The sequence below is a fragment of the Azolla caroliniana genome, unplaced genomic scaffold (assembly GCF_043228905.1).
Source record: "Azolla caroliniana isolate FFs.n. ecotype wild unplaced genomic scaffold, voAzoCaro1.0.p SCAF_13, whole genome shotgun sequence".
Lineage (NCBI taxonomy): Eukaryota > Viridiplantae > Streptophyta > Polypodiopsida > Salviniales > Salviniaceae > Azolla > Azolla caroliniana.
The window spans coordinates 18,492,138-18,506,582 of NW_028230448.1; the positions used below are offsets into that span (position 1 = coordinate 18,492,138).

The following is a 14,445-nucleotide window of genomic DNA, read 5'->3' on the forward strand; positions in this document are numbered from 1 at the left end:
CCTCAAACAGACCAACAATCACCAATGAACTGTTCCAACAGTATCTTGCTGATGAAGTTAGACCAATAGAAATTATCAAAAGTTAACATAACCTCAAGCAGACCAACAATCTCAAATGAACTGTTCCAATGAATCTAAGAAAATAATATTTATAGACTTCCGTGCTCTTTGCCAAAGAAAGAATTTGGACAGTAGAGTCCATGAGAAATAAAAAGCCCAAAAAATAATATATTATTTCATACTGTTCCCTTCACATGGTTCCAGCACTTCCAACATTATATCAGGTACTAAAGTGTTTCATTAACCTATCAACAAGTTCAAGGTTTTACATTTATGGTCATTGCCAATAGGGCTATACCAACTTTATATTATTATCTTTAATGAAGTATATATAACGTAGCAACAAATCATGCAAATGAGCAATTGCTCCCGATAAAACCCATTAAGAAAATATTTAATACCATAATTGAATGCATTCAATGAGGTAGGGTTAGCATGTATTGTCCATATAAGCCAGCAATAGGTCCCTTACAGTTCCTCTGTCTGGCATTTTTGCTGCTGCTCCATATATTGGTGCCATGCCATCTTCAAAGCTCCGAGGATTCTCTTTTACCTGAAAATGCAATAAAGAGTTGACATTTTTTTTAAAAAGGTTAAAAATAGTATATAATGAGTCACGCAGTATTGCAACGAGCAGGGAAGACACCCTTACCAAATTCACAGCTTCTGCCAAGTCCTCAAGAAATTGTTCTATTACTGCAACGTGTTGTAGAGTTATGCACATATGTACACTGCACATAGACCAAAAAGACTCACATAAATGTGTACACAAATAAGATTTGCAATCTCTCCCTTGGACCTCAACTTCCCCGTCATACAAATTTATGTACATGAATGGACCTAACAACCTTCCTTAGCCACCTCATAAATCACCACACCAACCAAACCATTAACAAGAAGTCATCACCTACGAAAAAAAGATTAATAGTTTCCAGTATAGGCATGATAAGGTATATTATACCAAGGGTCAGCAAAGTGCTTCCTCTCATTGATCTACAAGTAACATGCCATTATCAAGTATTATACCAAGATCAGAGTGCAATCAGAAACCTCAAGGTGACAAGATTTGGATTACTAATGAACTCACTTCCTCGTTCATGTGGATAGGGAAGATGCAAAATAGACAGTCTATCACAAGTGAAGCGGTGATTAATCAGCATTGAACCGTGATTTAGTTTTTTTAAATCCTGTGGGTATTATTAGCGTGCAATTGATAAAGTACTAAATTGGTCATCCTCTTCATATCTCCTTCTCCCTCTCCTTACATGCTGTTGTAAACACTAAACATGTTGTCATTTTGTACCTGTTTGGTTTTTGCAAAGCATTGAGACTCCACCCTTTTGCGGTCATCGCATCATTGACCTTGAATATATCAACCACATTAGACCCAAATGCAACCAAGGTCATCTCAGGCTTTCCAATTATGTATAGATCTGGAATCTCTGAAATCCTGCAAGAAATAAATCAAGTGCTATGTTATGGATGGAAAGCAAGATTTTCATGTGTTCTTCACCTTTGAAATCGCACTCACCCCTTCTGGAGCTTCTCTGACGCTTCCATCAGTTCACGTACAGCATCCATATACCCTATTCAGGATAAATGTTGAGAATACTCACAAAATAGTTGCAGAGATAGAATTTTCTTTTGAAACAACTCTAGATCAAGTAGTAGCTGAGTAAGAATACTTACCATTCATTCCAAGAGACATTAAAGAAGCCCACGCCCCTGCAATTAGGGCACCAGATCGACTTCCTGCCATGCTTGGTGAAATATACAGCCCTCCTGACCATTCTGTCACTAAAAATAGCAAAATACAAAAGCAAAAGACCTATTTGTTTACATATAATCCATCATCAGCTACAATAAGATGAATCTAAATGCAGAAGATCTGTGCATAGTATAGATGAAAATCTATGCATAGAATATCATACAAAAGAGAGTATGAAGGTTTGTGACATACCAGCAACAAATTGGTGCTACAGCAACATAGATGTACAAATCATATCACAAGAGAGAATTAGTATAGGCGCAATCTAGAAGCAAAATGTAAGAAATCATAACTTGCGTAAATAAACAAACATACTTGACGAATTTCATGATTCCGATAGAGCACAACACTTGTGCCCTTCGGTCCTAGTCCATACTTATGTACATCAACAGATATAGATGTCACTCCTGGAACAGTAAAATCAAACTCTGGGATAGGGTACCTACAGTGAAAATACAGCGAGAGAAAATTGATGGTTATCAATTAAAAGTATGCTAAAACTCTGAGTGGCTTGGGTTTATCTTTAATTCCCCAAGTGACCCTAGGTATTAATTATTTTACCAAATGCCCTTCGTCAATCCTCGAAAGAAAGAAAATGCAAATAAATTTACATTATAATGCTCAAATTGTCCATATAATTCAGAGGAAGGGGATGAATTGGACAATAGAACATTAAATTATCCGTATAATTGCTCAAATAGAACATTTAATTCCTCTTTCCGTGTTTGATCGAGGAACTTTCTGTAAATATTAAAAAATCTAGGGCATTTCGAAAAATAAAGAACTTGGGTATTTAAGAATTTCTACCTAGAAAGTATGAAAAAAATAGTGAACCAAAAAGTTACCCTAGTTTTCGTGCAAATGGGAGCACAAAACCACCCAGGCAAAGATCAACATGGAAACAGATACCCTTTTTCTGTGCTAATGCGCCCAACTCCTGAACCATCAAAAAGTAGTTCAAAGTACAGCTAATAGTCTCCAATCTCATAAAACAGCCTTGTGAAGTATATAGATTTACTTACTTCTATAGGATCTATAACTCCATGGGGGAAGCCTGGTGCAGAGCCAACAATCTGCAAACGATCTTCCAATACCGTGTTACGGAAAAGTAAACCATGGTGAAGGGAGAGTTCCACAATATCCACAATATTAAGGACTTTTACCAGGATAGTGTTGGAATTGACCAAACGTCTCACACTCTTAACATCAGCTTTGTAGCCTTGATCTACAGATGCTCTCCACAACTTAATGTTGAAATATTGAGCAGCTTTGTCATATGCAGAATGTGCAGATACAGGTATGATCCTGTTACATGAAGCACTTTCTAAAACAATGATCTTAATTTAATCAATTTCATAAACTGAAATTTAACTTTTGCTCACATTTCAGGGTTTCTGATACCCTTGATTGCTCTCATATAATCTCGAGTTGATTTAACTGCCATCAAAATGCTTTCTGTTCCACCGGAGGTCATATTTCCACATATGTGCCTCCTCTGAGGTGTTTCATTAGCACCAAGCAAGGAAGCTGTCATTCCAACCACCTCTGATTCAAACTTTGATATACTTGGGAAAAGGTCTGAATGTAATGGATTTGTATGGGCAAACCTTTAAATGACATAATACACAAAACATCGAAAAAATCAGAACAAGCTTAAAATCATTTGACTTCTTATTAGCATATGATGTGATGTCCATTGAATAATGAACTGATATTTTGCTATTATGAAATAAGATGTACTTTTTATTGAATGATCAAAGAGAGTAAGGAGAGTAATGGTATTCAGATATTTGTTCATCTTAACATTCTACTGAGCACAATCCCCACTACTTCATTCAAATTAACTCACACACAAAAAGAAGCCACTTACATCATATAAGCTGCATTCAGAATGTTGAAATGTCCTTCAGTTTCACTACCCCCTATGTATCTGAAATCGAGAAAAACAATCAGCATTCGCCTCATCAGATTCTGGATTATTAAGATTTCTAGAATAGCAGTTCAACTTTTGCTGCATGCCAGTCACCAAATCAACTGTTCACCCTTTACTGTGGGCACACCATGTCATTGACATTAATTACATGGAATTTTGAGTTGTTAATCTCTAGTCTTGTTAGGAGAAGTTTTGATGACAATAGTATACCAAATACAAATTTATCTTGCATTAAATACTATGCATACTACATTACTAATACACAACATATTACAATGCATATGACCAAGTATTTCCGTTGTGTTTCATCTAACAATATTTTGGTGTTTTATTTTTTGAGCTGTGCTCAGGGGTCAAATCTTCTCTTTCTATAATTTTGACCTTAGGGATCATGGTTTGCACAATGCCCAGAAGTTCCCCCATATCATTATACACCATTAGATTGATTAAAACACACTCTCTCTCATCTCTGGCTAGTTTTAGGAGTCATACTGATGGTAGTAATGCTAGTGGTAGAGCTCTGATATAGCCATGTGACGGTACATAGAAAAATAGTGGATGATAAGTGATCACTGATGACCAGAGTGTAGTATTCCATTTGTCGCAGGTATCTACCAATGCATGAAGCGTCTATAACCAAAGCATGCCCATCAACACATCTCCACTTTTGAATATGAATCTGAAGTGTCAGGGTAATAGACTCTTAAGTAACTGGCATGTTAGCTCTACTTCAACCACATGTCCCATCTCTTCTGCACCAATGCATAACTTTGCTGCCAAAAGTGCAGCCGTAAAATTTGCCTGAGCTCCATGGTCAATAAAGGATATAGCCATATGATCCAGGCTTGTACCCTATCCTCAGCAACACCTCAGCGCTTTACTGCATGGTTCCTTAGCTACCAAATCAGGCGCTAGTGCTATTTCTCTTTACAAATGAATCATTTCCTTTATCCATAAAAGTTGTTCTTACTCGATATATTTTCCCATCAGAATTCCTTTTGGATCCTTTATGTTCACCAAAATCCTGCTGGGAGGACATTTATCGGCATAATGCTTTTTTCTTCATAATAAAACATTCCCTTTCTTTCTTCATATGTCTTCCCACTGGAATTCATATATGATCCTTTGCCTTTAGTGAAATCCTGTTTGGGGAACAATTAGAGGTATAATGCCCTGTCCCTTCACAAATATAGCATTTCTTCCCACTAGATTACTTTTAATCCTTTACCTTCACTGAAATCAATTAGAGGCATAAGGCAGTGTCCCTTAACGAATAAGATATTTCCTTCTTCCATCAAAGCTTTTTTTCTTGATGTCTTCCCATAGAATTTCTTTTTGATCCTTTACCTTCACTGAAATCCTGCTTGAATGGCTTCTTGGACATGAGTAACCTGAGAAATCTTTCTTTCCAGAAGATTGTGTGTTTAGGGACTTTGTTTGTGCCTTTAAATTTAGATGCATTTCCTTATAACAACATTGGCCATGTTCGAATTCTCTATCAAATACGTAATGTTTGTCTCATCAATCTGTACACAATAGCCCTCATTTCTTTCTATAAACAGCAACAATACATCTCGACCTGTTCAGATAGTGAAATTGTCCCAAAAGAGCTAATGCAATAAGACTTTCTGGAATCTCTTATTATATTCTTCTAGATTTAGAAGAATTTGAGTAATCAAATTGTGTCAACTTGTCATAAAATAATCTTACCCACTACTAAACAAGTTTCAAATTTCTGTGATGCACCTTCTTTCCTTATAATCCTTTAGCTTGTAAAAGTAGCACTAACACCATTTGTCATGCTAAGTTCCCCACAATATGGTCTTCTAGCAGCTAATTATTCCAGAATGATGTCCTGTAGGATTTCATAGTTTCCAAGAGGTTATATAATGCAAATGTTTACTGCCAATGTTTTTGTAATTATGATTGGCATTGACAGATAGCTATTGGTTCAAATTTTGGTCTACAACAATTGAAAAACGTAGGAAATATTTACTGTTATGCAGAAAATAAAGAATGCACAGACAAATATTCAACATTGAGAAACATTGGAGAAGACAGAGATTTATATTAGGCAGCAGAGTTAAAAAAGATAGATTGCTCTAGAGCAAGGAATTAGATACCCTGTCAATCCCAAAGGCAGATGACCCTTTCAATATTTTCTCAGGACCGAATTCTAGAAACACCTGCAGCAGTTTAAGCCTTTTTAAACTAAAACCCATATGGAAGGCTTCCAAGGTAGTTCCATTGAGGATAGTAAAAAAGAGTGCAAAACAGCCATGATTCCCACAGATTTCAGCACCCCAACTTAACTCTCCACTAGTTCTAGACAATTCGAGTTCTACGTCAAAAAGAGGTTTGTTGGATTATGGCAAGTCTCGCTCACATTGGCAAGTGTCAATTCCTCCAAAAACGTATTTTAGCCCATTCACTCACTGGTTGTAAGTGTTGTGGGGCCTAAGATAAAATGGCCTTAAAAGGCATAACTTCACAAATGAAAAAAACCAACGCTAACTGGACAAACTATAACCTGATCCCAGGGATGGCAGCTCTGGCTCCTTTTAGGAGCTATTGGCACCCTGTTCAGACTGAGCATGTGATGTGATCTTGCCTTTGAATTATTAAATAACATGATAAAAGGGCAAAAATAAAACATGATAACAAATAGGTGAAATATATGATGGTTAGCATTGATAGTATAAAACATCTACCATGCAGTGTATGGCTGAACTCATCCAAGGATATGTGTATAGCTAGATAATTAGATTAAATTTTCTCTATGTTTCCTTCATAGAAAAATGTTTGCACTATTACTTCTTTTAATGATGATAGTACCTACACTGCTCCAGAACTTTTTCCTTGCCATGCCGCATCTTTTGATTTCTCGGATTTCAAACTCTCAATAACTTTATCACCCAGCCCTTTAAGAGGCAATTCCAATAGTTTATTCCTGGACTTAATGCCACTCCTCATTTTACTTATAACCTGAAAAGCAACAATGAGTGTTCACATGTAAGTGTGAAACCAAAGTGGTATGTGATTTTAATATAGGAGGTGGGAATGGAAACAGTGATTATTGAAAGAAACCTCTTCCTTTTGCTTCTGAATTTTTTTTTTGATTCCTGGAACTTTTCTGTGGTAAACATCAGCTCAACCAATAAGGACATTTCCAAATCGTATGCTAGTCGAAAATGACCACTAAGAAGGCAGAAGAGAATAATCACAAGACTTACTGTAATATCATCATCAAAACAGATGACATATATGTCTTTAATCCTGCAAAACATATAAGTGAGACTTATCAAACGGGAAAGAAAGCTATATGTTCCGCTGATGAATTCACAGGAATCGAACAATCGATGTTTTAATACAACTAGATAACACCAAAACAAATAGACAAGAAAATGCCTTCAATCTCACAAAGTATATGAAAGAGACAACTATCAGTGGGAAAGAATTATGAACGTTGCATGGGTTTCTATGAGAAGTTTACATGACATTACCACTTTTTATGATACTACACAACGATCAATACCGAAACATGCCTTAATCCTGAAAACGATATGGAAGAAATAGTATGTACCACAAAGGAAAGACTTTATGAACAACACTATGTTCTTCCATGAGGAATTTTACAGCAATATAACCCTTTGATGCTTGGAATTTACAGTCGTACGGCACAATGATTATCAAAAATTGACTGAAAAGTTCTTCAATCATTCAAAAACAGACAAATAAGTGTGACTGTTCACCACAAAAGAAAGAGATTATGAACAGAACCGTGTGATTTTGTGAGGAGTTTAAACTAAAATAAAAATAAATTTGCCATAATCAGACGATTATGAAAAAACTGACAAAAATTGCCTTTATGAGAGGCAGAATAAAACTGTCTACCTTGAGACGAACTTACAATAATGTCACAATCCATTTGCAATACAAAATCACTAGATTTTAAATTCAAAGAAAAACCGAAATCGAGCAAATATTAAGGATTTGGACGGTGAAGAAACAGAAATAGAAATATATCAGACTGATTTGATATGTGAAAGGGAATCAAATATGCAGAAATAGAAGAAAAGCGAAGAGAACTGGAACCAACTGTGTAAACAGAGATATATATCAGAAAGTACCAACCAGATAAAAGTTCGAAGTGAAACCAAAATCGAACAGAGAAAACGGAAACCGACAACTGTATGAAAACAGTAACACCTATCAAAGGGAATACATTGATGTAATATCGAAAGAGAGAGAAACTGGAATAGAAAGAAATGAAAATACTGGAAAAAGGAAACGGGATCACACAGTGTAGGAGAACCAGAAACAGAAATAAAAAGAAATCGTGAACGAAACCAGAACAGGACTGAAACCGAAGGTGTAAAAGATCAGTCTTTGTCCATGGAATTGGAAACAGACTGTATCAGCAAAAAGTGAGGACAAATGAAAGCTTAACAGGCCAGAAACCAACTGGGTAAAAGATAATGATTTTCTACAGGGAAACTGGCAGTGCAAGAGAGGAAAAATACCAGAAGCAAAAAGGAAACAGTGACAGAGCAGAAACCAATAGTGTAAGACATATTCGTTTCTCCATAGAAACGGACCGTGTAAGAGAGATCGCACATGAGGAACAAACGGAAAACGGTAAAGGAGACGGTGACAGTACAGGGGGGGAGGAAACGGAGTGAGAAGTTCGGAGCGCACATACCTTGGTGCTGAAGCTCGTCGAGAAGCGAGATGAAGGAAGGGAGGAGGACGAAGATGAAGAGGGAAGCGAGGAAGGGGGTGAGGAGGAGGGACAGGGGCTCGTACTGAGAGAGGCGACGGTTGAGAGAGGATCGGACCTGCGAAAGGACTGCGGAAATCTCCATCGCCATCGCTGCTTCTCTGCAGAGAATCGATTGAAATTTGAGTTTACTCAATTCATGAGAGTCTCCAGATGAAGTGTGTTTGTTTTTCGTCTTTAGAGTGTTGTAGGAAACAAAATCGAAGTGAAGTAAGTAATTCGCGTTTGTTTACTATAATAGAAAAGAGGGCACCTAATTTTGGAAAATAACGAATCTGTCCTCTCGCTCTCGGTGTGGCTAAAAAAGGACTCATTTTCTTGAAAATTCCCAAAATCTTAGTATCCATTGTCCACCTACAATTCAAAGGCCATGTAATATTTGAAATATGAAAATCAAGAATGAGAGAGAGAGAGAGAGAGAGAGAGAGAGAGATTCCGAAGTTTGAAAGGAAATCTGATTTGACAGCCCTCGTGATCAAGTTCTAGAATCGCACCTTGTTCTCAAAGGAGTTGCCTTTAAATATCAACTCATCTTGAAGAAATTATGAGCTTTTTGTTTTGTCGTGTTGTTTAAAGGTAGAAACTACGAGAGAGAGAGAGAAAGAAAGAAAGAAATAGTAATGTCTTCTAAGGCCAAAGTTAGCCCATGAGATAATTGGTTTACAACAAAATAGGGTGTTTACACAATCATCATCTTTAGAGAGAGAGAGAGAGAGAGAGAGATCCTATTATCGTCTTTAGAGGTCAAATATGACACATGAGACATAAAATATTACATTTCACGTGATATATGTTCAAGAACTTAACCAATGAATGTTGCAATTGAGAGTGCACATTGTGGTTATGAGAGAAATTTGTGCAAGGATTGGGCTTGGTTTGTTTGTGTGTGTGTGTGTGTGTGAGAGAGAGAGAGATAGTTTCATTGCAAGTTAGTGTGAGTGATATTTTTCTTTCCTACTGAAAGCTACTTTTTTACGAAAAAGGGCATTGTGTGTGTGTGTGTGTGAGAGAGAGAGAGAGAGAGGATTGCTTCCTTTGTATGCTTGAAGAATGAATAGATAGATTGTTGAATAATAGTTTGTTTGACTCTAGAGGGACACCATGTAAAGCCCAACCTTGAGGAACAGATAATTGTTAAATGTGCATGATTTGTACCAAAATGAAAAAGAGTCAACGTGCAACATCGAACCCAGTTGATCCAAATATGTACCCATGAATTTATTCAATTTTAGAATTTCATTCAAGTAGCATCCTAAAACAATAGTTGATAATCTGAGTTCACATTTTCACTTCGTGCTTTAAATGTTCAAGCAATAGAAAGTGAATCACATCAACATGTTTTGCATTTGACATGCATTAACTCTAGAACTCAAAACAAATCGTCCCGATCCATTTGTTTGCCATTAACAAATGCATGAAGTATACATTTTCATTTTTACATTCAGTTTGTCTATTCATTGAAGGATGATCGAGTGTATTCAATGACAATATTGTCTTCACATTTTGAACATCTCTGACTAGCAAATGGTCAGTAAACTTTAGTGATATGATAAACTTGGTTTTCTTAGTGGTGGCTATTCAATGGGTTTTCGATGGTTGGATGTCCACGAGTGTAAACTAGAAAAATGCATACTTAATTAGGTATTAAGGTGATCTTTTAACATGAAAGGAATTAGTAGTAAAGCAACCCAAGAAATAATACATTAAAAGTTAAACAATAGCATTCACTGGGCAAATGTATTTAAGTGGTGCAATTGTGATGTGTGGCTGTTGATTGGTTAAATTTGGATCCCTCTATACTAGTATAAGAAATTGCTCTAACATTTACCTATTCTACGTCTAATTAATTTATACATAAATTTGTATCAAACTTTTATGTTAATTGTTGGTACCGTCAGACATTGTTGTTGACACATGCTTGTACTCTTCTCTGTCATTCTATGCTATACATGGAATGTGCATAAGAGTTATTAGGCAAGGGTTCAAAGTAAAAACATTTGAGCTAGAACTCTATCCAAAGTGTTATGTCCTCCTTCCGGAAAGGATATATTTACTTTAAAATGATGCCCTCAACTTGTATTTACTAATCTAACCCTCGAGTAGGATGGTGTGTTGTGCATGTTAATCGTATGCATATTACGAAGAACAAAATAACCACTAACTAGATAAATAAAATAACCAATAGACCACAACAATGATACATAATGGCCATCAACACTTGGTGGCCATGGTGAGGCTTAACCAATAGAAGTAGAAGGTTTGTGTATGCTTAAATATTGGAATGAGACAACATCTATCAACAGACTAGGTATCAACAGACTAGGTACACATGCTTCTCCACAAACAAACAACAATGTTGGGAGGGAATATTAGAGTATCTAGTTAGAGAAGAAGCATGTAATCTTAGGCAAACGTTTGAATCCCCACCTTTGGTGTGCTCAATGCTATGTTTAGCCAAATGTTCAATTGGAATTTATCTATGTAGGAGGCATACAACCCTTTTTACATAGCATGCCATCTCCTCCACAAGACATTGCCCCAACTCCTCCAATTTGAAAGAAGCAAACTTTTAAAAAAAATCTCGCATCAAGAAACCACCTTAGTACCCACTTGAACATGGCAAACTTCATCATCAAAATGCTTAATGCCATGATGAAAAGGCTTTTCTATTTGAACCACAACCAACTATTGAGCCACTTCAACATGCATGTATGGCCTCTCTCAAGGCCATCCCTCAATTGAAGCGCCAAGGTTCCACTAGGATGTGCGATTCATTATATGCCATGCAACAAAATGACATGTCACAATTTGCTGTCCAATTTGATCCCTTACAAACAAAAGGACAAGTCACATTGTATGTTTACGAACATGCACTTGAAAGCCTTAAGAACCATGCATGTCAAGCTTATGCCTTGATTAAACCTGATCAATTATACCAACTTAAGATTCTCATGCATATCATTTATGGCATTCATAATTAATTTTGTTTGACTAGATCGTGGATAACGTTTTGAAAATTTTCATCGTGATAGTTGGAGTTCTTGATCTTAATTAGATATAGGAACATCACATAGTTCATGAGGAATACAATTTCTATTCAAATCTATAGAGGTTCATAATTCAAATATGTTACAACCAAAGAATGGATATTCAAGTGTTCAAGAATGCTTTGAATGATTTGTTCTTTTATTGGATCTGGGCAAGGGGAAAAAGAAATTCCTCAGCCATTCGTTTGCTCCACTGGAACAAAAAGCCCACAAAGAAAGTAATAAGCAAAAAATATACATAACCTGAGCATTATAAAAAAACTGAGCTTGCAATTCGAAGTTAACGAATCGAAACTTGAGCGAAGAAAAATGATATCTCAATGACTCTAAAAGACCAGAATGACCTATGAGAGCATACTAAAAAAGAGGCATGATAAGTTACCTTCTCTCCGAAATACACTGAAAGGAACTTAATCGCCGGGTCACGATTGAAAGAATAAATATCATAGCCTGCTTGCTGCCTTTTCACATTCGCTTGAAAAGAAGGATCGTCTTGTGGATCTGATGACTCCAGTAAGTTCAAGTAGCTCATCACATAAGCTTTGTAGACTCTAAAGAATGATCCATCAGGAACCTATTTTGTGCAGAAAATTACCACTTCTTAATAGCTCATATATATCCTTTGATGTTCCAACAGGAAAAACATGAATACAAGTAATAAGCATAGATTTTATTATGATCCTCAATACAATACAATACAAAGGTTATGTGGATAACTTTATTATTTCCTAACAATATTCCTAACTTTCTGTTATTTCCCAAACGCCCTTAGTTAGCCTGCAAAAGAGAAATTAGACATGCTACTTTGGGGGTTAACTAAGGGCATCAGAGAAATATTGAAGTTTTGAGAGAATTTTTTGAATCATTTTCTCTTCCCCAAATATTGCAATTTTGTGCTCTTTTCTAAGACCCCCTCCAGGTTGCTATTTTGCAAGGGATGCACAGCTGTCTTGAAAACAAATACTTATATTTGTCTCGTTCTCTTTATATGTTTGTGTCTGTGTTTGCGTCAGCATCTATCTATCATTGAATATGCATCATTATGAGTGTTTGTATGTTGGTATCAAAATCAGTATTGGATTATTATGTGCATGCACATTTGCTGAAATCGATGATATGCTATGTTTTCTTCCAAAACCTATGTATATTCTCACAGAATAAATTTGTTTGTTACAAAGTGCACCTTTTTTTCATATCACAGAATCAATGAGGGTCTGGGATAAACTACATTACCTGCAATGCCGGATCGGCAGCTCCCTTATCCGAGCGGTAGAAGATCAACTCTTTTGAAAAGAACATGTCTTCATTGTAGATGTCTTTTGTCATTCTGCTGCAATATTCAGCAAACTCATTTCGAATCGGAGTCAGTTGAGATGTATACTTCTCGAGATAATCTGGGCTCTGAGAAAGTGGTTGAAAATCAACAACACACAATATTTTCTGTTTGCCAAAAGAGAGAAGATCGATCCCTAATAAAGGCAAGTCAAATCTGCACATGCAAATCACGAGCCATGTCAAGATGCTTCAAACAAATTCCTGAATGAACTCCTACAAGGGGAAACGCATACACACACTTCTATATATACATTGATAATTTTTTCCTACTAGACAAATTCAAAAGCATATAGTAACAAAATTCCTAGCATATCTGCATGTCAGTTTAGAGACATAAGCATGTCATCATGAACATAACAGACATTAAAGCCACACGTTTATGGCATGTTTCATGTCAATACAAAGTACTACACATCCCATAAAAAACAGAAACCAAGTCTATATATAACACAAGGAAATATTTGCAAAAAAGAGAGCAAATGATAGAGCCAGGTAATAAGGAAACATACCTATGATGTGGATAAAGAAGGCTGTTGAATGCTTGGGCACCATTTCCTGCGTCGAAATACGTAAACCTAATACGGTGTAACCGATCACTTGAAAGTAACCAATTATGTATCTCAGCACCATCTCGACCCTTCTGGCTCTTCTGTAACCTTAATTCTCTATCTAAAGGTTCACATTTTAATCCTGTAGCTGACGTTGATAATGCACTCCATAAGAAGTCCATATATGGTCTATAGAGAAGATGTGATTGTTTGTCTTGCGCTGCCTTCCCTAATTGCATTCCAGGTAGAAACTGCTAACGGTTTAGATCCATTTCTCTACTACAATGATCTTTTAGAGAAAATATAGTTGCTGATTTTTGTTGGATATATATATGAACACGAAATCATAGGCGAGAAAACAATTTTTTGGTAGAGTGTTAAAGTAATTATTTTCCAAAAACGATGCTTAGGAAAACCAGTGTTCAACAAAATGATAAAAACACAAATAGATTGATCACAGCTCTACTTCTGTTTCAGGATCAAGAAAAAAAAATACAGATTTAGACAATACAGATGGTGGAAGGATAACGGTGAAAAGAGAATGGAAAACACTTACTGAAGCATCCAGATGATCCAAGTGTGGGTATGCATCATTATGATGTGAAGAAGCACGAGGACGAAGGAAGTCTTTGGCGTTTTCTTTGCTATTGCGAAACACCCAGGGAGTATGAAAGGTTGCTTCCATGGCCACCATTCCTTGAAGACAAGACGAGACAGGAACGTACGCAGAAGGGATGAGCATGTGAGGAACAGAACAGACAGGAAAAGAAAGAAAGAAAATCTAATCACAAAGTTCCCGATCAAATTACAAATTTACAATTATAATTTATAATGCAAAGTTCCCCAATCACATTACAAACATGAGGGCATTTTTGTTATTTCTCAGAAATTAGGGCAAATTAATTGTCGTGGTGGCTCAACAATCTAATCTCAATTCAAGTTAGTGGTTCGAAGAACATCGATTTCCATTTCCC

At 36.3% G+C, this 14,445-nt stretch overlaps 2 protein-coding genes across 5 annotated transcripts; both read right to left on the minus strand.

The window, feature by feature from the left end:
* Positions 1-208: 208 nt before the first annotated feature.
* On the minus strand, positions 209-8,688 carry DPL1 (dihydrosphingosine phosphate lyase). 3 transcript variants are annotated; one of them, XR_015530698.1, is made up of 17 exons: positions 8,464-8,688; positions 6,995-7,037; positions 6,849-6,894; positions 6,601-6,746; positions 3,699-3,758; positions 3,211-3,435; positions 2,992-3,133; positions 2,851-2,901; positions 2,674-2,765; positions 2,144-2,270; positions 2,021-2,036; positions 1,750-1,857; positions 1,592-1,646; positions 1,364-1,510; positions 909-967; positions 713-791; positions 501-613 (listed from the first exon to the last, which is right to left on the minus strand). XR_015530698.1 is itself a non-coding variant. In XM_087329454.1 (16 exons), the coding sequence occupies exons 1-16, from the start codon at positions 8,630-8,632 to the stop codon at positions 491-493; spliced, it is 1,629 nt and encodes a 542-aa protein (XP_087185580.1). In that variant the 5' UTR covers positions 8,633-8,684; the 3' UTR covers positions 209-490. The 3 variants fall into 3 exon arrangements, 2 of the variants coding, with proteins under 2 accessions (XP_087185580.1, XP_087185581.1); XM_087329454.1 differs by lacking the exon at positions 909-967 and having other exon boundaries at positions 209-613; positions 8,464-8,684; XM_087329455.1 differs by lacking the exons at positions 909-967; positions 2,021-2,036 and having other exon boundaries at positions 209-613; positions 1,750-1,851; positions 2,122-2,270; positions 8,464-8,685.
* A 2,926-nt stretch (positions 8,689-11,614) lies between these two features.
* On the minus strand, positions 11,615-14,270 carry LOC147856502 (uncharacterized). Of its 2 annotated transcripts, none has more exons than XM_087328990.1 (5): positions 14,028-14,270; positions 13,433-13,700; positions 12,822-13,077; positions 11,971-12,162; positions 11,615-11,781 (listed from the first exon to the last, which is right to left on the minus strand). In XM_087328990.1, the coding sequence occupies exons 2-5, from the start codon at positions 13,651-13,653 to the stop codon at positions 11,728-11,730; spliced, it is 723 nt and encodes a 240-aa protein (XP_087185116.1). In that variant the 5' UTR covers positions 13,654-13,700; positions 14,028-14,270; the 3' UTR covers positions 11,615-11,727. The 2 variants fall into 2 exon arrangements, with proteins under 2 accessions (XP_087185116.1, XP_087185114.1); XM_087328988.1 differs by having other exon boundaries at positions 13,433-13,722.
* Positions 14,271-14,445: the final 175 nt, after the last annotated feature.